The 27,651-nt window shown below is 33.6% G+C and overlaps 1 protein-coding gene across 6 annotated transcripts in view; it reads right to left on the bottom strand.

Annotated features, from left to right (window-relative positions):
* LOC106873190 (kinesin-like protein KIF21A) overlaps positions 1 to 27,651 on the bottom strand; it is a 212,552-nt gene that overhangs the window by 77,749 nt on the left and 107,152 nt on the right. For 5 of the 6 annotated variants that reach the window (XM_052969487.1, XM_052969488.1, XM_052969483.1 and 2 more), the window contains exons 5-16: positions 23,792 to 23,848; positions 23,351 to 23,443; positions 22,729 to 22,854; positions 17,081 to 17,239; positions 12,753 to 12,868; positions 11,634 to 11,829; positions 9,493 to 9,682; positions 7,219 to 7,285; positions 6,084 to 6,308; positions 4,504 to 4,627; positions 3,437 to 3,500; positions 1,809 to 1,829 (exon numbers count right to left, since the gene is read on the bottom strand). In XM_052969487.1, the coding sequence (XP_052825447.1) occupies positions 1,809 to 1,829; positions 3,437 to 3,500; positions 4,504 to 4,627; positions 6,084 to 6,308; positions 7,219 to 7,285; positions 9,493 to 9,682; positions 11,634 to 11,829; positions 12,753 to 12,868; positions 17,081 to 17,239; positions 22,729 to 22,854; positions 23,351 to 23,443; positions 23,792 to 23,848 (1,438 nt within the window). The remainder of the gene's footprint in view (positions 1 to 1,808; positions 1,830 to 3,436; positions 3,501 to 4,503; positions 4,628 to 6,083; positions 6,309 to 7,218; positions 7,286 to 9,492; positions 9,683 to 11,633; positions 11,830 to 12,752; positions 12,869 to 17,080; positions 17,240 to 22,728; positions 22,855 to 23,350; positions 23,444 to 23,791; positions 23,849 to 27,651) is intronic. The other variant, XM_052969489.1, reaches the window with a different exon arrangement.

The following is a 27,651-nucleotide window of genomic DNA, read 5'->3' as shown; positions in this document are numbered from 1 at the left end:
CTGACAAACCCCACCAGACTGGTACGACTACCGACTGGCTCCCCATATTCAATATTACAACCAGCATTTTCCAACCTATGGGAATTCAAACGATAGCAACCATGTCAATGACACCAATAAGCCTACAGAAAGTCAAATGGAATATGGAAGAAAAAAGCTTTCCTGTATCAGACTTCACTCCTAGAGAAGAATGTTAACCTCAGATCACAAAACATTGACAGCTATAATTCTCAGTGGACTTAGAAGTGTTTTTGAAACATTAGATGTTAGTATCAATAATTCATTCTTATGGTTAAATTTATGGATAATACTTTTGAGGGGTTGAAATTCATGCTAGAATCTAATATATATCAAGTAGTAGAAATCCATATGATCTCAAAATGAATATAAAGAAAAAAAACACAAAAGCATGAAATACTTATTTCATGCATCAAAACACAGATCTAAATAACCAAGTATAAATAAGGCCATGTAGCTCATGAATATTTACTCTTTCTCTTTCTCTCATGTCTATTACACAAATCAGACAGCTTAGTGAAATCAATTTACATCTCATAATTATTGTATATTATCACTAACCTACTGCAATAAAGTGCAATATTCAATACTTACTTGGCCATCAGCATGTTTAACTGCTGATGTGTTCACCTGTTTGATGCGTTTTGCATCACATCTCTCCAACTGCATTTTCACACTGGTGGTTCAAATCAGACTCACCAGCTACAGGATATCAGTGTTGCATTTTTGATTCAATGTTGCTTTAGAGACTAAAATTTCTAAATCATATAGAAGTAGAACACTACTCTCCATGCTATCAACAGCCTCCCCTAAGAACATTTTTTTCATAGCTGGATTAGGGTCTCCCACTTTCTCTGTTACATTATTTTTTTAATTCCTTCCATGGATCAATGATCCATTCACAAAACAGGGCCCACATACTGTCTCTTTTCATATACATTTTTTCTTCATCATCACATCCTGTTATCATTTCACTAGATTCTCATTATTTCCTTAAATAGTTTATTGATATTAATATCTAACGCTTGAAAAACAATTCTAAGTCCACTAAAAATTAGAATTATGTCAATGTTTTGCAAACTGAGGTTAACATTCTTCACTAGGTGTGCCCTAAATTAGTTCAATACAGGAAAAGATTTTTATTTTTCCATACTCTACCAGGTTGTAAATTCCAAACTTCCATAATTTTGTACATCCACCCTTCTGGATGAACATGGATGATATTTCCTTTTTGAAATTTCTCTTTTGGCTGAATTTTCTCTTAAAAACAACCATTAGTTTTAACTTAATACTATCAAACATATCGAATTTGGGCTAACATCCCCAGAAAATTCATTTCTACATTGTAACATTGACAGATGAGATAAATCCTCAATTTATAAATGTTGAACTCTAATCTATGAACAAACTGGGTCAATTTTCACATGATATATGGAAACTTCTAAATTTTTGTGTTCAAGACGGAGGTCAACTCTTACATAAGTAGATACAGTGTGTGCACACAAGCACACAGACACAATTATGTGTAGAGAGGTTCCTGTCATGCCAGGCAATTTAAAAAAGGTATACAAAGAAAACATTCATTTGTTGAAGCAATGTAAAATAAATATAAAGGTGTAAACTGACATTTAAACTGACACAGGACTAATGAGGTTACTAGTGCAAGTAGAAAGGTGCGAGAAGGTAACATTGACTCTAAGCCAATGAAAGATTTCTGCACAACTAAAATATGAGATAACAACATAACCAACAATGAACACAACTAAATCACACAGAAAGAATTAACTTACCTATGTCAGAAGAACTTAAGTCTAAAAAAGATGTTTTAAGGATTTTTTTTTCAATCATTTAAAGACAACTTTAATAACAATGTTTTTAGACATATGGAAATTCTAAATGTTTTCACCCAGTATTTTCATTACTACATTAAAATGTTTCTTATATTAGTAAAAACCACCAATACTTCAAATTATTTTACAAATATTAATAAATATCCCATAAATTTAATTAAAGCCAATAAATTTTGCATTGGTGAAGTTTTGCTTTAATTTTATGGAGAACAATTTTTTTTTTTGAAGTATGTATAAAAACAGACTAGAGTTGAAATTTAAAAAAAAAAGAAATAAAGAAATTCTTAATTTCACAAATAGCATCTTTATGTTGTTTGATTGGAATTCAAATATGAAACAGTTTACCATTATTTTGATTTATGAATATCTCATCTTTCAAACTGAAATTTGTGACAAAACCTCAGCTGAAATTGTCATTCTTAGGAAAATACATTTAAAATTAAGTATTGATTATATATAGTTCAACATCATATAACTGAAAATTTTAATTTCAGCTTAAACTATAAGCTTATAGAAACAACAACTATTAAAATTGTTATTAATATCAAAAAAATTAGATATTAGAAAATATCAGAAGTTAAATACATTATTTATGTCCAAGAACTTATGCATGTACACATGTTTGCACATCCAAGGGTTCATGTTGAATATTCCAAGAGAACTATTCAAAACACAGGAATTTACTAATAGTTGTATTTCTTTGTAAGATGTAGAAACAATATAACCAAATGGTTAAGTTAGATTTACAATCACAGAGCCTCAGATTTCGTCCCACAATGTGGCATCTTAGGCAAGCATTATTTTTCATATCCACAGGTCAAGTCATAGTTTGTGAGTAAAATGGGATAAAAGGAAACTGTCCATAAGCCTGTCAGATGGACTGCATCTCTAATTCAACAGCCCAACTTTTTCACACTGTACCACACAGATGCCACCTGAGAACAACAATAAGGGTACTCGTGCCTGTAGAATACACAACCACTTACATGCTAATTCAATGATCATGATCATTCTTTTGAATAAACAACTGAAAGCTAATTGTTGGAAATTCTAAGATCTATTTATATTGTGTAAAGTTACAGAGAAACTATTTATGAAGATACTTTGAATGAGTAAAGTGACATCTGGTGAAACTAGCAAAGTTTATAACCTTTGACAACATTTGATAATACATCATATATATATAACTGACCAAGACTAATCACTTCTGAACCAATTTCAATGTAATGACATGAAAACAGAACAGTCAGGGTGAGTGTACTTTTATACTTCTTACAACATCTGATAATATATTTTATATGTATAATTGATGAAAACTAATCACTTTTGAATTAATTTTAATGTAATGCCATTAAAATATCGAGTAGTGGGATGAGTGTTTATATATCAAATGAGTTCACTTTTGATTTGAAATTTTAATACTTTTGAAGTTTTTTCAAATAACAGAAAGTTACAATAATAAGTCAGGCTGAAATATTCCCTGACAAAAAGTGACAATACAAAATGGTTAATATTAGATCTACGTAAAAGATGAATACTAATAGAAGTTTTAGCAATTGTTAACAAACCTTCTTCTTCATCAGTGTCATCAGTGTTGAAATCAAAGCATTCAGAATCCTCTTCAACCATTTCCTGAATAGAGAAAGCATAAAACATTTTATCAATACAAACAATAAAAAGTTCAGTGCCAAGTTCATTATTTAAATAAGTTTCTTGGAGTCATTTTCTATCATTCCAATTATGCAAAAACTCAGAACCTTCCTATGTTATTGCATTCTAAAGAATTTAATATAATTTCTTTTCAAAGACAGTGATCGTATCTTCCATTTTCTACCAATGGCGTAAGTTAAGATGTTAGACTAATGACCTCGCAGTAGAAAGTGTATATCTCTGGAAAGGTAATTGCTTCAGCAAATGATAAAAACCAATACAAGGCTGGGTGTGAGGAGATATAAAACATTAAAAAAAAATAGAATAATTTTTTTAAAACTCTTGCTTATAGAGAGAAAAATTTATATTTGTTTAGTAAGTGGTATGATCTAAGATTGTGCTGAAAATGAAACAGTATGCATACACCTACACTATTATATTCACATCTATTTAGAATAAATACAATAATCCTCTCTACTATAGGCACAAGGCCTGCAATTTTAGGGGTGGGGACTACCCAATAACATTAATTCCAGACAAAATCAACCTCAGTGGAATTTAAACTGAGAACATAAAGACAGATGAACTATCAGTAAGCATTTTGTCTGGCAAGCAAGCAATTCTGCCAGCTTACTGTCACCTTGATGATGATAATCATCCTTTCTACTATAGGCACAAGGCCTGGATTGTGTGGGGAGGGGGGCAGTCGATCACATCAACCCCAGTACTCAACTGGTACTTTATTGACCCTGAAAGGATGAAAGGAAAAGTTAACCACAGCAGAATTTGAACTCAGAACGTAAAATGGGACAAAATGCTAAGCATTTTTCTCAGAGCACTAACGATTCTACCATCTTGTCACCATAATAATAAAAATAATGGTATTAATTATCAAAAATCCTTTTGTCGCACATCTACAACACCACTTTACTGTATTATCAAAATTTAAATCTTACACTCTTAAATAATTATATTTCAAACTGACCTCTCCAGCATAAAATTCTTCAAATACTTCTCCAGTGATGTCTGACAATAATGGATCACAGGGAACATCACCACAGTTGTTTTTCAGCTGGATATTTCCTTCACAGATATTTTCTTTGTCACTTCTAAAAACAAAGTATATAAAAAAATCTCATATTATAGACAATAACTAATATCAGAAAAAAAGAAAAAAAATCAGTTTTTTGTTTTGTCTTTTATATCATACTAAGTTTAATGAGTTACTTGAGCAACCAGTCTAGATATTTTTTGGGCATTACAGAATTCTTTTCTCAAAATTCAGTTTTAGCAACTTATATAAAATTTGGTGAATCCATGATATCAGAATCTCTATGGCTCTCACTACAACTAATTGCATGTGGTAGTGATTCAACTTTTCTCTAAAGCTCGTTACAAATTTATGACAAAATTTCTCAATCCTAAAAACAAAAAAAAAAAGATCATTATCACCGTTTAACATCCATGTTCCATGCTGGCATGGATTTACTAGCTTGACAGGATCCAATGGGCCTACGAACTGCATTGTGCTCCTAGTGTCTAGTCAGCAAAGTTTCTACAGTTGGATGCCCTACCTAATGCCAACCACTACAGTGTGTACTGGATGTTATGTTATAGCATTCTTCTTTATAACAGAACCAAATAATTTACTGTGTGAGTTTGGTTCAGTCTTCAATCTTATGCCAGGTTTTCTTCAAACCATTAGTAAACAGTGGGTTTAGCAAAACTTCTAATCAGCTAACAACACTTCATCAAGCATACATCCTGCATTAACAATGCAATAATATATCTATGAAGATACATTACAGAAAGAATGGTAGGACCAGTGATTTTATATGGCAGCCAGATTTGGTGAAGCACAGAGAAACCAGGCAGTTGTTTGTTGAAATAGGATGTAGTGTATCATCAGAATCGCACCCTGCTTAAGGCACTCGAGGGTCAGGTGATGGTGGTGGTATTAAGCTGAGCAGACACAAAGCCCAAAACCAAATAGGCAAGTACAGTCATTCTGATGGTCCTCTAGTTTCTATTTATTAAGTTCCACTTACAAGACTTGAGCCACTTTGAGACTTCAGTAAGAGATGCTTGTCTTAGAAGGATCTTAGAACAGGATCAGACCCAGAACTACATGATTATGCACCTCAATTTGTATCTCAAATACATTGAACATTCATCACAACATTAATTTGTGGCTTCTCATTGCAGTAGGTACAAATACATAATATTATAAATAATAGCAAAAGAAAGGTTGGGGGGGGGGGGAACATAATAAGAAGGTGGACAGAGAGATAGAGACAGAATGAGAAAGAATGACAGACATGAAGGTGAGGGGAGACAGGCACATAAATAGGAAGTGCGGGGAGATACAGAGAACTAAGAGTTGAAGGGCGAGAGATGTAACTTTGGAGTGGGAACAGAAAGCCAAGAAAAGAGAGAGAGGGAGACAGCTAGGTGGTACAGGAGATTAATTAAAAATCTAGAATGATAATGTTCCTAGTCAAGAGGACTTGTTAATGCTGATTACATCTTAGATAAAAAGACAATTTAAGCAAGTTTTTTACTTACTCTTGACCATCTCCTCCTGTGCGGTATTTTATCTTTTCTTTGAGGCTTCGTAAATCTTCATTAGCCTCTTTCAGCAGATCATAATTGTTTATCTCGGGACTGTTGGGTACTTCAGTAAGAGAGGAAGACATTGGAACACGTGGGCTAAGAGCAAGCCGAGACTGAGCTCGAGAAGCAGAATTCTGTGCAATTTTACATCTAGACTCTGCTTCTGCTAATTTAGCACTGTGAAAAAGAGGGAAACAATTGTACAGTATTGTACTTCAAATAAAGAAAGACAATAAGAACTAAACTGAAACACACATATAAAATACTATAGATACATATAATAGTCAAAATATAAATGGAAAATTTAAACAGAATTTTTCAATAACTGCAGAAAATTCAAAATCATATAGAAAGCTTGTCATCAGCATTATTATTATTATTATCATTAAGGTGGTAAGCTAAGAGAACATTTGTATGCTAGACAAATTGCTTAGCAGTATTTTGTCTGTCTTAACGTTTTAAATTCAAATTCTGCCCAGGTCAATTTTGCCTTTCCTCCTTTCAGAGTCGATGAAATCTTATTTTATTGACCCTGAAAGGAGGACAGCACTGGGGTCAATGTAACTGACGAGCCCCTTTCCCTAAAATTGTTGGCCTTGTGCCAAATTTTGATATTATTATTATTATTATTATTATTATTATAAGTGATGTGTCAATGAAGGCTGATTCAGGGACAAGTTTATACCATATTGTTTCAACATCCACTTTCCCATGATTAAATGGGTCAGAAAAGACTTTACTAAGGCAGATTTTTCTACAGCTGGATGTTCTTCATGGTGCCAACCTTTGTTTTCAAGCAAGGTATTATTTCCCCTGGTCTAATGAACAATAGTGGAATTTGAACTCAGAAGATAAGGATGGATGAAATGCTATTAAGCATTTTGCCCAACATACTAACGATTTTGCCAGTTCGTAGTCTTACATCAATATTGCAAAGAACTGTCAATATTGATTACAGAATAAATTCCTATTAAAAATAATTTGCCTGTAAATATTACAGTATATGTTGCTCACATTTTCTAATCAGTTACATCAATTGTAGCAGATATGATTATATAAAAAAAATAACTTGTTTTGTTATACATACCGAAGTGACTCTGTTTCTTTAGTATAATTTTGTATCACAGTTGTTAGTTGTTCATTGTTCAAAGGTTCTAAAAGAGAAGAAATATATGTGAGGAGTACTAATTAATATATATTAAAACAACAGGTTCTGGTATGATCACAGACATATTCATAGACAAGGTAGAACACACCAAGTTGTGAATAACCACTATTACTATATGCTTCCCCTATCATGTATTATTACAAATTCCTTCATGATCATAGTTTAATGTTTAGTGCTCTTGAAAATATTGAAAAATTTGGAAGGTTTTGGTAAAATGGTCAACTTTAATATTATTAAACTGCTGTTTATAACAAAGAATGTTCTTCCATAAAATTATGGTTGAATATTTAAAATGAAATATGAACACTAAGATGAGGTGGTTTTGTAGGATAAAATCTGGTATGGTTTTGAATGGGTTGGTATTGAAAGTGACTGGTTTTTGTATGATAGGACCAAAAGTGTGATCTCAGATGTTATCATAGAACTAGAGGTGTTGTTTGAGATGAGCTGGCTATCTAGAAGTTTGATACCTGATTACATCAATTCCAATATTCCATTAGAAATTGTTTCAGTAATTCTAGAGATGAAAAGCAAAAACTGACCTCAACAATATTTGGATGCAGAACATTATTGAATGAAACTAAATTCTATAAGACATTTAGCCAGGTGATCTATTTCAGCAACACTACTGATCTTTAAACATTCATAAGCAATTTAAAAAAAAATATGACAGCCAGAGGAGAGAATACAATGCTTCATAATATATTTTAGGGACAAGACTAGTGCGAAGAAGGAAGGGATGCTCAGTCTGGAGACATGGCCCAAATGTTTGTAACTTGGACCAGCTGGTGGAGTTAAACAGAGTGATGGTTTAAATCTACTCCACCAAATTAACAAACAACTTTGATATTTAACAGTGTGCATACATATGCTATGCTATGAAGTTAAAAGAAAGAGAGAGACAAACTCAGAGACAGACAGAGAGATAGACGGCGAAAGAGGATGGTGTTTAGCAAAGGGTAATGCAGTAACAGTGAGAAGTAAGAAAACTTCATTATAGAGTTAAATAATTAGCTGAAGGGAGATGCAAAAAGCGAGAGTAAAGTGTTTACTGGAAGAAAGATGCTAGTGTTGAGAATACGAGAAAGGGAATGCTATAGACATATAGCACGCATACACGCACATACACATGTGATATACTGAGAACTAAAATAGTTGTAAAAGTGTTAGTAGGGATATTGCAGGTGTAATATTGTTAGGGGTAGCTTTGTGCCAAATGCTGATAGGCTAAAGTATGATAGAGGGACAGGTGTCATAACTCAGCAAGAAAGGTAGAAAAGATGGAGAAGAAGAGTCAGGGTGCACCCTGAAGGTACAACGTGAATAAAAGGAGAATAGGGTCTGAGTGTCGAGGATGGCCAGGTGGGTAAGTTGTCAAGAGTGTGAAAGGTGAATGACAGAAGATAGAGATGAGGATAAAAATGAATGCCAAGAAAGGTGAATATGGATGGAGGCATGGACATTGGTGAATCTCACTTTTGAAGAATGTAAGGAAAATAGGTGTGAGCCTAAGAGGAGGTGGTAGGTGGTAATATATAAAAGGGGAGTGGGAAGAAAGCAACAGGATAACACACACAAAGATTATACACACACACACACACACACACACACGTTCTTTTATTCATTTAGTATTTCACTGACATTTGTACTTTAAAGGCACACACCTCATTACCACCACCATTATCACTCCCACACACCTTTATATAATGTGAAGTAGCCAAGTATCTCCTATTCAGCAAGAAACTTGTCCCTGGCCTTCTTTCATATTTTAATTTCTCAACACCTAACATAAAGCTGTGTCTCTCTCTTTACTATACTCCCACTCCATCAGGGAGGTCATTTAGTTTTGCAAGTTATGTGGCAACCTCACTAGTGTTGTTGCCTCCCGACAAAAAAAAAAAAAAAAAAAAAAAAATCACCAAATACATTCTGTAAAGTGGTTGGTGTTAGGGAAGGTATCTAGCCACAGAAGCCACGAGTTACAGCAAATACTGGAGCACCACACAGGACTTCTATCACATTAGATTCTGTTGGACCATCCAACCCATACCAGCATGGAAGTTGGATGTTAAATGATGAGAATTTATGCATTCAAACTTAGTATAAATTAATGTCTGCCGAAAGTAAAACAAATAATTCATATTTGTGAAAAAGTAAATGATTAAGGAAAATTGACAAAGGAAGATTTCTTACCTGAGTTACTTTGCTTGAATAGGTTATTTTCAGTTGCTAGCTGTATGTTCCGCTCTCTGAGGCCATCAACTGTCTTAGTCATTGCCTTCAACCGTTGCCGCAGTTTCTCATTCTCAGATTGCAACATCGTATTTTCAGCAAAGAAGTCATTCATTCCTTCCACGCCATCACTGTCAACTACACGTTTTCCCTGTGTTAAAATTAATAACATGCTTTAATATTTGAATTTGCCTACATATTTAAATCTTCACCATATTTTATAAGAAAATTTTCTATATACTTATATTTTGTGAGGGAACTGTTTAAATGTAATATGTATTTATGATGTTGAAGGAGACTAGAAATTGTTTTAAGCAGTTAACAGATGGATCAGCAAATTGAGTCTTTTTGATTTGTGGGATTTGAGCAGTGAATTGGGGCTGTGGTTATTTATTTTTTTTTTTTTCAATTTGCTGGTCCATCTGTTAACTGCTTAAAACAATTCCTAGTTTCCTTCAACATCATAAATACATATTACATTTAAACAGTTCCCTCACAAAATATAAAGGCTCAACAAGAGTCCAGAGTTATATATTGCTGGTACTGCCACATACATACACATCTCTGGAGATCAAACTTTGGAATTACTAGTGTCATTATATTGAACAACTTCCAGGGCCAATTTTTAACAAAGTATAAAGCAGGTTAAGTGAATAGGTAACACATAGCCAGTAAAAAGGTCAGAGCTCCATGTCTGGCAATTTCCAAGAATAAATATCTTTTTGTTTTAGCGTTACAGAGAATGATGCTGGGTGCTAACCTTTTCTTTACATCAGCTTGACCATATTGTTTAGACACAATACCAAGGGATTACAAACGAGAAAATCCAACAATCTCAGCAAACTTATTACATATAACTAAAGCCTAAATTATTAATTATTAATGTAATTAATAAGCCTAAATTAATGTTGATAAAAATCAATAGTAAAAAGAGAATTTAAAAATGCAGTGTCAAATGAACAAAAAGTGTTATCAAAATATAATAGCCCTTTAGCATTTAAACTGGCCATATCTGGCTGAAATATTCTACTGGTTTTATGTTCAAATTGGTCAGATTTGGCTTCTCACACCAAACCTGTGTCATTCTTAAAAATAACTGCATCATCGAAATCTTGAAGCTACATGATAATGCATGTTTAAATTCAAAACAATAGGAGTTAATAAGCATTACATTTGATAAAATAATCTGAATGGTAAAAGGTTAAAGACTATTGTAGAATACATTGAAAGAAAATAACACACACACACACAGAAAAAAAAAATACTAAAAGTTACAAATTCCTCCACATTTACAAGACTTATAGTAAAGAATCACAAAATGAAAACAGAGCAATCACAGATGCCATTTTTTTTTATCCAATAGAAAGAAATAACAGTGTACAAACAATGTATTGATCCAAGTATACTATGACAGTTATACCTGGGCCTTCAAGCTCTCCAAAACAGATCACAATAAACTACGAAAAGTACAGAACAGGGCATTATACATCATACATAGGCTGTGCACAAACCACACAATGGTGGTTTGTACTAAAATTTAAGATGTACTAAAAATTAAGATCACCTGAATATATAAAGGAGACAGGTTATTACTAGCACATGATTCAATCCCTACAGAAACTGTCAGTGCATGCAAACAAATAGAAAAATTTTTTAAGCACCAAACACCCATACATGTATACACACATAACACAACATTTTAAACACAATACACACACACATAGAAATAACTGCAACATCAGTAGCCTAACTGGCCTCTGACATGGTGCAAGGTTGCACACTACCAACAGTAAGTGAAGAACAGCAGCAACTGTTCCATTCTGTTCTGACTGTACCCGTCTTGCCCTTCTCTGCTGTGGCCACCACCAAAACCTGTGAGCATACAGGAACAAACTGACAAATCACAACCCTTGATTCAGTATTACATGTTTGAGTGTAGCCTTTGTAAAAAGGGAAACATGGAATAACTGTGGTGAAGAAAGACTTGTGAGTTAGGTCTCACTATTTGGCTAACTACTTGCATGCTATATGACTGTGATAAGGTTTGCTATGGGTTAACACAACAACATTAAAAGAAAATTTAATGAAAAGCATATACATACCGTTTTGTATTCTAACAATTCCTTCTGTAAAAGGTTGTTTTCAGCCCTTAATTGGGCTAACAATTTGCTGGCTTTATCCTGGTTTGCTACAACAACATTCCGGATATTTTTGGCCCTGTTAGCATATTTTAGTGTGTTTAATGTTTCCATAAAATCTCTATCAGATGGTGAAATGCAAGCAATCATGAGGGTTCGGCTGAAATGAAAATAGAGAAAATATAATCTAAGCTAAAATTTTTTTTAAAGGCACTCATGCCAGTGACATGTTAGAGACACCAAGTATACTCTGTGGAGAGGTTGGCAATAGGAAAGGCATCCAATCATAGAAACCAATCCAAAACAGATGGGACCCTGGTGCAGCTCTCTGATTTTCCATCTCCAGTCAAACTGTCTTGCCCATGCAAAACAGTTACTTTTAAATGATAATGACAATAACGACAACATGGATGACAATGATGACAACAAGGATGATGATGATGGTTTTTATTTCAAATACAAAACTGAAATTTCATAGACAGTTGAGTCAAGAGGGTTACTGTTTCAGCCCGAGTTGAAAAGGCTACTGTTTCAACCTATGCCAACTTCAATACAGTAGACTTGTGAACAAAAGCATTCCTGCCATAAACATTTTTTTTTTTTTTTTTTTTTTTTTTTTGCAGGCAATGAACTACATTGTCCAAGTGTCCTTTCTATTGTTAAGATTTAATATGTAATATTAGGAAGATTTGATTGTCATTTCTAATAGGTTCAAGCTACCAAATAGAAGGAACTTTGGTGGTTCAAAACCGGGTGCTGGGCATGGAAGATAAATCACTAGCAGCAGCAAACAGTATGGTCTTAGACTGCTTACATTAATCTGCCAAGATATAAATAGGTATCACAAATAGGCAATACTCATGGCTAAGCAGCAGGGGATTTAATTAACAAGTATTTGATGAGCTTTCAATGTTGAGCTAAAAGTCTATGTATCACATCACTGCAGTCCTGCATTAACTATCAATATCACTGGAAATGAATAGCTTTAAAACGCAATTGCTGAAAACTTAGAAGTTCCACTAGAAACCTAATTATGGAAATAAGTATATTTTAAAATGCTGAGGATGTACAACAGTGACTTACCTGTTACCTCCCAAAGAGTCTTGTAATAGTCGCGTTAATTTAGAATCACGGTAAGGAACGTGGCAACCTTTCTTTGTTTTGTCTCCAAGAGCAGATATCACATTTCCTAAAGCAAGCTGAATAATAATAATAATAATAATAATAATAATCCTTTCTACTGGAGGCACAAGGTCTCAAATTTGGGGGAAGGGATTAAGTCAATCACATCGACCTCAGTGCATAACTGGTACTTATTTAATCGGCCTCTAAAGGATGAAAGGCAAAGTCAACCTTGGCAGAATTTGAACTTAGAACGCAGCAACAGACAAAATACTACTAAGCATTTCACTCAACATGCTAACGATTCTGCCAGCTCGCCACCTTTAATAATAATAATAATAATAATATTAATAAGCACTAAGAAATTTGAGAGAAGGGATTTAGCCGATTACAGTGATCTTAATGCTTAACTGGTACTTTATTTTATTACCCTGGAAATATGAAAAAAACAAAGCTGAGTTTGTGAGGATTTGAACACAGAACATTAAGAACCAAAACAAATACCAACTCTAATAACTCTGCCAACCCACTACTCTAAGTTAAATAAATAAATTTTGTTTCTTACATAAACACGAGTATACACAGAGGTGGGGTATAATTCAATAAATCAACCTGCAGTACTTCTTTTATCAACATCTGGGAAGATGAAAAAGTCAATGCTGGTGCACTCCACCATACAAATGATGATAAAACAGTCATTACTCAAAATGATTTTACACAGGTTGTAAGTTGGAATCAATATTAATTTAAAACAAAGCAGCAAGCTGTCAGAATCATTAGCATGCTGGGCAAAATGCCTAGTGGCATTTCATCTGTCTTTAAACACTGAGTTCAAATTCCACCAAGGTTCACTTTGCCTTTTAGGGTTGATAAAATAAGTACTCTGGAATCGATGAATTCGACTTACCCACTCCCACAATATTGCTGGCCTTGTGATAAAATTTGAAACCAATATTAATTTCAAATAATTGTGAAAATTAAAACTTTTTTTTCGTACCTCCACTGACCAATTTTGGTTAAAGGAAGACAATGTCAGATTACGAACTACAAAACTATATAAAAAAAAATAATTCCCAATGGAGACAGCAAGTGTAACATGAATGATGGGAGATTAAATGCAAGAACTGTTATGACATGTCTGTTGACAAACACTCTTTAGAGCCTTTTTTTCAGATGCTGAAAACTGCAGTTCCCTTCTCTCGTGTTACCTCCTGCCTCTCCATGCATTCCCTCAGAGTTGGCAAGGCACATTGAAAGGTAGGTCTGTTGAGATTGTTGAGATGCTTGAATGGAGATGTTTAGCTGTGTGCTGCATTCAGGAAGTTAAGTGGAGGGGATTTTCAGCCAGGTTCCTCATAGACAAGAGGCATAGGTATAAACTCTTCTGGAGAGCCCAACTAATTAGGAAGAGAGTTAGATAGATGAGATGCCGTTTGGTTTTGTGCCAGGGCAAAACACCACTAATGCTATATTCCAAGTAAGGCAGCTACAGGAGAAGTACTTAGCTAGAAATAAACCTCTGTACTTGGCTTTTATTGACATGGAGAAAGCTTTCGACAGTGCCCCCCCCCCCGCTCCTTTACCTGGTGATCATTGTGGAAACTAGGGATAGAAGAGTGGCTGATGAGAGCTATACAAGCTATGTACAAGGATGCTATCAGTAAGGTGAAGGTTGGCAACGAGTATAGCAATGAATTCAGCATACAAGTAGGAGTCCACTACTAGTTCATCACAGTCCTCCAAGAAATAACAGAGGAATTTAAGTTGGGCTGCTCCTGGGAGCTTTTTTGTGACAATAACTTTGTTCTTATAGCTGAATCACTACCAAAACAAGAGAAAAAATTTCAGGAGTGGAAGCAAGGTCTAGAATCAAAGGGCCTCAGAGTTAATTTAACAAAAAAACCAAAGTCTTAGTAAGAAGGAAAGCTGACAAATCACAAATCCCCTCAGCTTGATATGTACAAAAGGCACAAGTAGAAATGCCATAAGGTGTACCAGGTGCAAGCTATGGACACATAAGAGGTGCAGCAGTATCAGAGGAAGGATAATAGGGAAAATAGTCTTTGTGTGTGGTAGATGCACAAGAACAGTAAACACTTGAAATATACAGAAAATAGACTCCATCAAATGCCAGGGGCAATACCTAGATGTAGTTGACGGCTTTTGTTATCTAGGTGTCCAAGTCAGCAGCAGAGGGAGATGCTCCGAGAGCTACTAGAATAAGAACAGGTTGGGCAGAATTCAGAAAGCTTCTACGTTTGTTGGCAACAAAGGACCTCTCCCTCAGAGTGAAAGGCAGATTGTATGATGCCTGTGTGCGAACAGCCATGCTACACAGCAGTGAAACATGGGCTGTGATGGCAGAGAACATGCAAAGGCTTGAAAGAAATGAATCTAGTGTGCTCCACTCGATGTGCAATGTCAGTGTGCCTGTACAACTGAGTGTTAATGTCTTGAGAGAAAAACTGGGCATGCAAAGCATCAAATGTAATGTGCAAGAGAGACATCTGTGCTGGTATGGTCATACGATGCACATGGACAAGGACAGCTGTGTAAAGAAGTGCCAATCTCTAACTGTGGAGGAAACCTGTGGAAGAGGAAGACCCAGGAAGACAAGGAATGAGGTGATGAAGCATGATTTTCGAATGTGGGGTCTCATGGAGATGATGGCAAGTGTTCATGATCTTTGGTGATTTGCTGTGCTAGAGAAGACACGTCAAGCCAAGGGAAATCATAGTTGTGGTCGATGCTGGTGACACATAAAAGGCACCCACTACATTCTTGGAGCAGTTGGCATTAAGAAGGGCATTCAGCAATAAAAACCAAGCCAAATTCAGACTGGAACATGGTACAGCTCTTCGGCTAACCAGTTCCTGTTGAGCTGTCTAATCCATGCCAGCATGGAATATGGACATTAAATGATTAATCCCAACTGTTAAAATTTCTAACATTTGATGAAATTTACATGTATTTTACAAAGCTACTAGTTTAATTGTTGGTTCACTAGACTGAATCAATAATTATTAAAGCAAGGATTTGTTAAAAGTATTTAACACCAAAACCTAAATTATACTTGGTGATTAAAATAATTCACAATCAAATTATCTTGTGAAATAAAAATTTTTCAATGAACAAATATAGCTTAAAATATATTTATCAGTTGCTTTCTCTTGATGATTGTCACAAACCTATACATTAGCCAGCTTAGGAATCAGCAAAAAAAAGCTAATGCTTCCTAATTTGACCTGCTCTACTACTTCACAGTAGGAAATTATTATCATCTGTAGCACCAACACAGAACTAAGTATTTAGCAGTTAAAAGTTAAGTATCTTAGCTACAGATAATACAATATCAACTATAAGGTGCAAAACACTAACCTTTACCAGCTTGTTTATAATTTATATTTTTGTGTGTGCCTTTTTTGAGTCCTATGATGAACATCGACATACAAATGAGGCTGTTTGTTTCCAGTCTTCTTTGAAAAAAGATGTCCAAGTATGGAGGAAAAAATCAACTTATTTGGAAACATGCAAGTGTTGGTGACAGGAAGAGCATCCAACCAAAAAAAAATCTGTTTCAACAAATTCCATCTGACCCATGGAAACATGAAAATGTGGGCATTATTTTCAGCTGAGTAGACTGGAACAACATGAAATGAAGTGTCTTATTCAAGGACACAAAACACTATCCAGTCCAAGAATCAAACCCACAACCCTATGATAGTGAGAACAATACTAACAACTAGACCATGCACCTTCACATAATGGACCATACAGAAAAGATAAGTTTGGACTGAGTTTATACAATTGTAGACCTATCCAATTCACATCAGTACTTGTGCCAAATTTCTGGCAAATAAGTCTTCTTGAATTCTTTACCAACTTTTATAAGTTGAGCCAGAGGTCAAAACACTAAAAACATCAAGTGTTCTTACCAAAATATTAACCCATTACCTATCAGTGATCTCATATGAGATCACTTAAAAATTACAAATTTCGTAATTATCTGTCAATATTTACACATATCTAACCTTTTTGCTATATCTACTAGGTATATTTCTCTGATATTCAAATGAGGTTTGCTAATTTTTCACCCAATATCTCACTTTTATTTAAAATGTTATTTTGAAATGTTATTTTGATCATTCCAGCGTGTCTCTAAGGCTGTTTTATGCTAGAAATCAAAGTTTCATAAAAAAATTCCAGTTAAAAGAATTATGGGAGGTAATGGGTTAAGAAAAAGAAATTGAGAAGTGTCAACCATTTTAATGAAACAAACTTATACTGACCAAACCACAGTTTATAGATATTCCTTCTTTTGCTCTGTCTCCCGTTGCTCCAGTACGTTTAAGTCTTTCTGATCCAGCAAGGTCAACAAAATGGAATTTGGCAGTCAGAGTTTCGAATGTAGGCTGAGAAGAGTCATCTTTGCCTTCTTCATCTAATATCTGCAACAAAATGATTAGATTAATATCAGAGTTGGACAAAATCAGATAATTGAGAGAGGTTATTCTTACTATTTTTTCTGAAGTTCAAATCCCACCAAAGAAAAATAACAAATAACAAAACCAAAAAAAAGGACGGGATGGGGGGCGTTGCAGAGAGGAAGTTTTCTTTTATTGAAGGAAATGTCTTTATTAGCTTAAATACTTGACAGAAATTCTTGCATACACCCAGGGCTGAATTAAAATCCATAGATATCCTCAGCACTTAAAAGATTTTGGTGACCCAATATATGTGTAATTCAAAATAATAGACGATAAAATAAATCTTATTTAAGTGGTGGGTCAAAAGGGGTAAGTGGGTTAAAATAAATAATTTCTGATTTCTTCTTGTTTTCCCCCATGTCTGTTTGAAACCATTGCATTGCAAGTATTGCATCGCCTTTGATAGTAAAAATTAGTCAGCATAGTTGATGTCAAAGTTGAGAGATTCTGAAAAATAGTAGTCAGGTGGCAGGTACTTCTATTTCAAAAAATTATCCCCTCACCTTTGTCCCTGTAGTAACTGAAGTTGCTAATAAAATATCTGGATACTTTTTGGCATTTAACAATAAATTCTTTTCTCTGTTGGATTCCAAATCAATTCTTTCCCTACGCTATTTGGTAATTTTCAAAAACAGTGAAGCGGGGCAAAATGAGTAACAACCAATTTCAATTTTTTCTTTATAACTATTTGAATGTCTATTATATCAAGAAGAGAACTGTTCCAACAGATTGTGAAAAAGCTATAGAGAATATTTTATGCTGAGTTTTTTTTTTTTTTTTATTCAGTTCTATTCATTTCAAACTGTGTGCCATTTTCCCATGATCCTTTCACTTGCCCTAGATATTTAAAATTTTTGTTGCATTTCTGATGTCTAAAGATGATTGTTGATGTGTACAAATGTACATATCAATGTAATTCTGGAGAAGTGAAGAAGAAAATTTACATTATTTTGTCATTCATTTTGCCCCACCTAAATTTGTTTACTGTATGTTCAAAGAGAACAGAGATAATTTTCTGAAATAGTGTTCTGAACATATTACAGAGTTTTAATGCATTTAGAGAAAGTTATTTGCTTAGCTGATATAGTTTTTGTAAGGTAGTGAACATTTATAATAAATATTTTTTTCTCCAAGTCAAAAAAAATGCAGTAAATATTACTCATTATACCCCACCCATCGCTACATTTGAAAAGTTTCCTACTTTTTTGTTCCACAAAGTCTTTGAGCAGATCCTCAAAATTAACCTTACATAACACATCTGCTTCTATACTTAGTAGAGATAAGACATCCTGAATATTATTTTAGCAAGTTTAATGGTTAATCCAGCTTAATGGTTAATCCAGTCCTGCATTGATCTGATATAGGTTAGATAATATCTAATTCAGTCTACTCTACAAGAGAACCTGAAATAAGTACTAGGAGCTCCTGGAGTTCAATTTCTTTGACACAATTTACATAATCAAATCAAAAATGGAATCAAAGAAATATTAAAACAGTATGTTATTGGTAATCCTATAAATGTAGTAAATTAAATTTCTGATCACTCCATTCATAAATACCTATTTTATTTCTGATTACACCATTCATAAATAGTAGTTGTGTCTTAAACAAACCCCACATACAGAGACAGCCAAATGATCTTTTGGCTACAGCTTCCAGTTACAATTTCATCTCTAGTCTAAGATACTCTGCCTTAAGGTTGAAAGCCTAAAACAGGCAGTGCCTACATGTCAAACAGATTGGTATTATCAAGGTTTCTCACTGAGCAAATTCAGTAACTGTACAGAAATCTCCATAGTGGGCTTATAAATACAAACTGTGGTCCTACTGATGAAAAATCCAAGCACAGTTACGATTATTCTAAAAGAATGAAAGAATGTTAATCCAGTCAAGATTCGTAACACAGAAAATAAATTTCATAAAATATTTGAACTTACAAATAGATTTAAAACTAAAAATAATTTTATCCAGTGCTACATTGTTCTGCTTTTCACTGCCTTAGTACCAATAATACCTAACAAGGCCACAAACGGTGGTGGTGGAGCATGACAGAGGAAAGAAATACAAAGCAGTTGAATTCATGACCTAAAGAGCTATAAAAACCTCAAAAGTATTTTCTTGAGCACCACTAATTAGAATAAAATATGAACGATCAAACTTTATAATTAAAAAGAAAATAATAATAATTAAAAAGAGAAAGCATATTACTTAATACTACTAGTGGTCTACGAGAGTTGTTATCAAATGGTGTTCTACTGTGCAAAACTTACTACGCTGGCATAAATATAAACAAACTTTGGGCTGTTTCTATACATAATATAACTTTAACCTGACTTAGGCTTTGTTTCTGAGAAAATATTGCAAAATTTGAACACAAATTACAACCACACTATATCACAATACTGCAAAAACAGAATTCCTGTAAAGAAAAGTTACCATCTTTGGTGAGTATGCAACTAGAATACATAGCCCTGGATACTACATACTTTGAATTCAGTTATCAGCATAACAGCTTGAAATTTACTTTGCCTCCTATACTACATATTACTATATTACATAATGATATAAGATACAATTGCACATTCATAAATTTTTTGTAGATAAATTGTTATTGACATTTTGGGGCCTGTCGTTATTGATAAAAGGGCTGAGGTATACACAAGGTATTTTGCCAAATCACTGTAGAAAGTACATAATATATTTTCTAACCAATCAAAACCTCTGCAATAAAGATACTGTGTCAGTTTTTGCATTTTTTGTTTTTTTAACTATTTGCTTATTTAGCTGGTTTCAAATACCTGTATAAACAGGTTTTTATCTTGTATAGGTACAGCAGAAGTACTACAGACCTTTAAGAAATAGAAAGACTAGCAGTGAATTTTGGATGAAGTATATCTTAAACTTAAGGAGACTTTTTCTTTCTTTTTTTTTCTTTTTTTTTTTTTTTTTTTTTTTTTTTTTTTTTTTTTTTAACAAGCTCACTGGCTAATTGTGACACCAATGCCTGTTCTGGCACTATTTTTTCTATGCATTGCTGGCAAGGAGTGGAGTTAATTCTAGTAGTCAATTCATTGATAAGACCAAAGAAAGTCAAAATAACATGATTTGGTGGTCTCAGCACTGGAAATGGTGGGGATTTATCTTTCTGCAAGCAATATATAAAAAAAAAAAAAGCTGTGCATTTTGCACCAAAAGCCAATATAAGAATCAATCTCATGGTATCTACCACAATATAGTTTGTTCTAACAGAACATCCACATTTATGTGGGGGGGAAATATTACCTTTTGGTATTGATACTGCCTCTGTCGCAATTAATTGGAGTTCTTATTTAGGCCCAGCTCTACCCCAATCTAGTAGCCGAGATCAAAGATATTCCAACTGTAGCCATCACCTCCCTCCCCAACAACAAATATTTTGGTCTACATTATCCTTTGCAGGATATCTATGTATTAGTTAATGTTTTGTTGTTTTTGTTTTTTAAAGCTGGTCAGTAGTAATTTGAGGGAGTTTGGCTGCTATTTCTAGCAGATCAAATGACCACATAGAAGCTCTGAAAATTCAAAGTAATAATAGTCAATATATTCTGTTTTGTAGTTGTTGCTGTTGTGATAATTCCAGTTCATGTTTGTTATATTATTCTAATCAATGTTTTTGGTTTCAGCCATTCTCACGTATAGCATTTTTATTGGTTTTGTTCACTTGCCATTAATAAAGATGTTTGGGACAGTAATCCTCCAAGTATTTTGTAGGTAACAACTCAATTTTTTTTTGTTTGCCCTTAACCACTTGCCTTGACAAAAGACCTCTGGAGATATGCTGTGACTGAGAAGACCTGTCAAATAAAGTAAGTTCTCAGCTGTAACCTACACCAGTGTCACATAACCAGCATACTCAAAAGTACCTTGGATCGTAGGGCGACATGCCATGTTTGAAGAGACCTATTGAATCAAGTACATCAAAATCAAATCGAATCACAATCAAATGGAAATTGTAGTTGTGATACCCGTGCCAGTGGCACGTAAAAAGCACTATCCAATCGTGGTCGATGTCAGCCCCCTCTGGCCCTTGTGCCGGTTGCACGTAAAAAAGCACCCACTACACTGAGTGGTTGGCATTAGGAAGGGCATCCAGCTGTAGAAACACTGCCACATCAGACTGGAGCCTGGTGCAGCCTCCTGGCTTCCCAGACCCCAGTCGAACCGTCGAACCATCCAACCTATGCTAGTTTCATAACTGGTTTGATTTTTTTATAGCCGCGTTTTGTTACCGTTTGTGTAACACTATTTTTATATGTTTCCTATTTGGAAACAGATAATATATTTTACTTATGAAGTAGGAAAATATATTGATAAACCTGTCACTTATAACTTTCTCATAAGTGTTATTATACCTAAATCCTGACTCCAGCTACATAAACGCCATAGCAAGAAGTATATACTCTGAAACGCTAACAACATTTTATGCGTGCATGTATATTGAAGATAAATAAATTCATGTTCTTTTAACCGTTATAAAAAAATACAGTTTCATAATTGTAGAAATAAATTTCATTAACTAGTTGAAGAACGTGAAAAAAGAGAAAGTAATTACTACATTAGTTTATTTATGTACATTTAGCATTTATAATACAATTGGAAAGTAAAGTCATTTTGTTGTAGAGAATTACGACTTAAAATTCACACTAGCTAATCCTTCATACTAACTACTAGAGTTCACAACAATTTAAATAAGTCTTGTTGGATTTTTATCATAGACATGGCATAAAAAATAGCCAATATCTCAATGAGTTTGTGTTGTGGAGTTTAGTAACATCCTACGAACACTAATTAATTTCCCCAAAATCAGGGTTTTTATAACTGCTCATACCTGAATTCTAAGAACCGTATTTCATGAAAGAATTCCCTTTGACGAAAGTTTAGAATTCAAATATGGGCAGTAATTTTAACCAATGGGATTACCAACAATTATGCTTGTTCGGGCAAACAGCCATTACATCATATTGCCGCCTTTTATGATTTGTTACACCAGCATGGAAAACGGACGTTAAATGATGATGAGATATAAAAAAAAAAGTAATTTTTGTTTTCATTTCTCCTTCCCCAATAATTAAGCCAATTAACCACTAATACAATCTGATGTTAGTGCAGTAGATATGGCTTCAATTACACAACTTTTACTAAAAGGTTTCCATAATGAAGCCACTTTTTATATAACACTAATTAAAACAGTCATTAAACTTTTTAAATGTCAAAAACTGAACTATGTTGCAAATAGCCAAATTGAACAGATGAATGGAGGTTTCTATATTGTTCTTCATGTTATTACCAAAACAGGTAACATTTAACAAATAATTTTAATAGTAGCAAGCAAATAAGCAATTACATTAAACATACAAAAAAGAAAAAATATTAAGGACCATTTATAGTAAAGAAAATCAAATAACACTTACTTCAGTAGTAATTCTATCTTGCTTGATGTGGAGAGAGAAAATAGCATGTGAACGAGAGGACTGAACATTCATCTTAGTACTAGCTGTAGCTCGGGAAAGTGCACCACCTTTTAAGAGCTGTAGAGTCTGTAATAATAATAGTAAAAAAAAAAAATTTTTTTAAATCAATAATTGTTTTCAGTATAGGCACAAGACATGAAATTTAGAGAAGAAAGGAGGAGGAGTCAGTTACATTGACTAGTACTTTATCAACCCTGGAAGACTGAAAGGTAAAGTTATCCTTTACAGGATTTGAATTCAGAACAAAGAGCAGTTATGAAAAATCAGAGTGAAGTTAAATCTTAATTGAATAAATAATTTTAAAGGTTTAGATATGGTAAAGCAGTTAGCTCAATGATATAACCCAAATATTACTAATTTTTGCTTTAACCATCTAGTAGTATACAAGTGAAATATGACTATGCTACTAACCCAAAATTGAGAGACACCAACTAAATGGTTAAAAAGAAAAAAATGCAACAATCTCATCTAGCTCTAATTCTTTTATTTATGTACGAAAACAGACATATATAGAGTTATTTAAATGGAAGATAAATATTTAAACATGAAAACAGGGACTTACAGCATTAAGAGAATCAACTGGCCGAGTGTTGACACCAACTACATAAATACCTCCAGATGCATCTTCATGGACCTTTATGTGGGATTTTTTATTCTGGAAAAAAAAAAAAAAAAAAAAAAAAAAAAAAAAAAAAGAGAGTTAACAGCCATTGAAAGCATTACATATTCATTAAGGAATATGCAAATGAAATAACAGAGATTGTCACAAATTTCAACAGAAGGTGACAAATTACACAAACGTGCTGAGAAGTTCAGTTTTTTGGGAAACTGAAGACAAAAGTTTGTTTCATTAATCAAGAAGTGCATTTAACTATTTCAGAGAAAATCTTACGTTTTATTTATCACAGAACTCTCAGCAGTACTAGACATTGGGGAATTCAAGCTCAATGGAGTAAGTAGAGCATTTTTAATTTCTGGAAAATGAAAAATTAAGAAAACTTACTCTTGAATCTAAATCTTTAGCTGGATCCAATAAGTCTAGAATTTCTTCATTATACAACTGGAAAAAGAAAAAAAAAACAGGTATTATGTAACTAGTGATTGACATTTGTGATATCTTTAAAGAAAAAAAAACCATTACAATATGCAGCCTTTTCTTATCATGTCATGAAGTATTAATGAAGTCCAATGTTAAGTTAGTTTCAGGATATTCATCTCCCAGGATAGGATACTAAGTCAAAGTAGATAAAGTGTTTGAGATGAAAGAAATACGATAGTAATGTATGCATGTAGAACTAGTTCTTAAAAAAATTGAAATACGAAATGAACGTTTAAATACTTTAAAAGGTACAAGACTATTGTCCTTCAGAATAACCTAGTGGTTACAAAATTAGACCTAGTTGTTAGAAATAAAGGTTTTAAGTTCAGTACAGGTCTAGTTCAGAAATATACCCTAGACACAAGTGGGAAAAATAATGATTGCTGGCACCAATTCTGAATAGGTGGTGAACTGAGATATACAAGATTAAATACACAATATAAAACATCAGATGTAGATTTGAACTCAGTATTTCATAAAGAATTTTAAAAACTTACCACATAACTACATCTAAGTTAACTGTGTAAAAGTTAAACTGCATGACAGAAGGACCACAGAATTCTACACCATAAGACCGAATACGAAACCATTACAAACATATAGTATATGCAAGAGTGTCTTAAAATAATCTGGAATAAACAACAGTAATCTTTTCTATTGCTTAGAAGAGAAATTATTTGAGCTAAGAGAACAGAAAGGAATGAAGTTACTTTCAGACAGGCTCATTGGTTTAAATGCTAGCAACAGAATGGACTCTGCTGCAGACACCCAATGGCCAAGGGATGAAGATATTACAAACAAGAGAAAACAAGAGTGTAAGTCTGATTTAAATATTATATTCAGAAGTAGGCAAATATATTCGGTTAACTACCTGACATTTCAGTATTTCGTTTATAATCTTATAAATCTATGTCCATCTCAGTCTAATAATTTATTACTGAAGTATATCAGGTTACTGGGATTATTTGGACACTTCAGTATTTCTTCAGCTTGAACCAGATAACAAATAACATCAGAAGGTTAAATTACACCTGGATTCAAATTATTGATATAAGATTATTTTTCAATCCATTTTTATAAATAGGGAAGATATTACGGAGAGCCTTTAGTAGACACAAAGATCAGCTATCATTCACACCACAACCCTACTCAAGCAGAGAGTACCTAATCCACAATTCTATCTCTCTTCGTTAGTCGACTTTTTCATTTCATATTGATTTCCATTACAAGAAGAAAACCTCGCTCCTTATGACAAACTGAAGTCATTATATACAAGAGAGACTTTACTTAGAAATAAGCAAATTTAAACAAGTCTTCTGCAGGGATACAATGATAAAGACACAACTGAAGTAAATACTAACAATATAAATATCATACAATTAACATTTTTTATATCACCCCACCTTTTTGTGTTTGCATGGGTTGGGTGGATCTCTCCATGTCTCACACATTTCGGGGTGAATTAAGTGTATTCATCATGCCATTAGCAATTGAGAGGCTCTTTGCTTCAGAACCAAAGAATATTCTCTACTCTGTATTGAGTTCTATTTGGAGTTATTGTTCTCTTAGTCAGGCTGCCTACAATGAGGTTTGCAAGTTCACATTTCCATTATATTTTGAATGGTTTTCATAGTTTTTATGGCTAAATGTTATTGCTTTGAACAACAGAAATAGTTTTAAAAAATCTGAAATGCCATTAATAGTGTACATAGAATTAATATATGATGCAGTGACACTACATACAATAGAGCTAGGGTTAAGTGGCTGCACTCCCTAATTATGGCCATCATCATCATCAACAGTTAATTGTTCAGCTAACGAATTCTAAGTCAATATTAATGTAGAGATTATAGATGATTAAGGTGACAGAGCACCAACAGCAAAACAATAGGTCATCAAGACACTTAGCCTCCAATGACAAAGTACACCCAATTATAAGTATGAACTCATTTACAGCTGCTCTGTAAATGTGACATGAGATTTGTTAGTTTCATTAGTTCAAGTACCAAATTCATTGTTCCCCACAGGAAAAGTTATCCTTGTGATAGATAAACAGATAGATATTCTATTACATTCTATTACAAGAGAGACTTACCTAACAAGCACAATTGGTTAAGAAGTCTGCTTCCCAACCATATTGCCTTGGGTTCAATCCTACTGCACAGTACCTTGAGCATGTATTTTCTACTATAACCCCAGGCCAACCAAAGTAGACAAACTGAAAAGCCCATCGTGTGTGTGTGTGTGTGTGTGTGTGTGTGTGTGTGTGTGTGTGTGTGACAACTGCTTCACAACCTCTGTTGGTTTGTTTACATCCCCAAAAACTTAATTCAGCAAAAGATACAATAGAATAAGTACCGGGTTAAGAAAAAAACGTATTGAGGTCAATTTGGTTGCAGCCCTGTGAGTGAAACAAACAAAAGATAAACACTCAGAAACTGGGGCCAGTAATCCCAACCCAGAGATGTAGGAAAGTCTGTAAAAAGGACAGGCAGGCAGACATATGTAACAGCAGTAAGAGGGAGAGTAAGTTATGTGAGAACATGAATCTAAATAAATTAAGGATGGATTCCTCCAGAAAAGAAATAAAAAGAAACAAAAGTTTAAAATGCTTATAAAATAATTCTATAGGAGGGGTGAATTCTGACATCTCAAGCCGGCTTTCATCTTACACTTCAATGACAGTAACTTATTTCAAAATTTAGGTTCTCTAAAAGTTGAAGTTTAACACTATGTCAACTCTAATGAAATAAGACTATTAGTCAAAAGCAATCCAGTTATGACCATTCCATCAGTGCATATCAGGGATTACATTGTTCATTGTATTCTTTAAAATGTTAATTCATGATTTTAAAGAGATTTGTTTCTATTTCTAGCAAATAAATTAACCACATAGAAGCAGACTACCTTCGTTTGTAAGTCGTGTCATTGGTCAACTCTAATTGAACAGACCTTTATCAAAGTGTCCCAACTGTAACCATATCTTTTAAGGGGAAAGTCAGACATTATCTCATTTGCCCTTTAACCTTTCAGCATTCAGATTATTCTGTCTAATGTAATGCTTATTTATTCAAATTGTTTTGAACTAATCATGTATTCACAGAACTTCAAGATTTCAATGGTGTAATTGTATATTTTTAGGACATTGTAGGGTAAATGTGAGAGGCTGGATCTGGCCAGTTTGAACATAAAACTGATAGAAATTTTTGTCAGACACAGCCAGTTTAAATGCTAAAGTGTTAAGATGGTCAGTACTAATACAAGGAAGATTTAGCTATTTTCAAAAGGTTGAAGGGACATAAAATGATGTCCCTCAGTAAGTTTAAGAGTACAGATAATGGTTGTTTTAACAATTCTGGTGTAGATGTTATACGAGTAACTGTGCCAGGGAAGTAAACAGTGTTGATGTAACAGTAGTTAGGTTAAGAATTTAAAACTAAAAATGTTGACACTTAGTAACACATCTAGTCTTATAAGCCATATAATTGATTAAATGTACAGAAAGTTAGATATAAAAATAAACCTTCATTGATCTTTCAAGATAAGTTTTGATGTATTCTAGAGTAGTTGGATTTTAACATAGCAACTAACTTTGACTCTTTGGTTTCTTCCAGTTTTCTACATAAATTCATAGCTTTGTTACATTTGTCCCATTGAAGATAAAATTTACAGATTTTCAGATTTCACTTTGGTGATAAATTTTCCTATAAAAATCATTTCATATTAGATTTTTTTCCTTTTGGCAAAAAAAAAAAAAAAAAAAA

This window comes from Octopus bimaculoides, chromosome 7 (assembly GCF_001194135.2).
Source record: "Octopus bimaculoides isolate UCB-OBI-ISO-001 chromosome 7, ASM119413v2, whole genome shotgun sequence".
Classification (NCBI taxonomy): Eukaryota; Metazoa; Mollusca; class Cephalopoda; order Octopoda; family Octopodidae; genus Octopus; species Octopus bimaculoides.
This window is presented reverse-complemented; position numbering and strand designations above follow the sequence as displayed.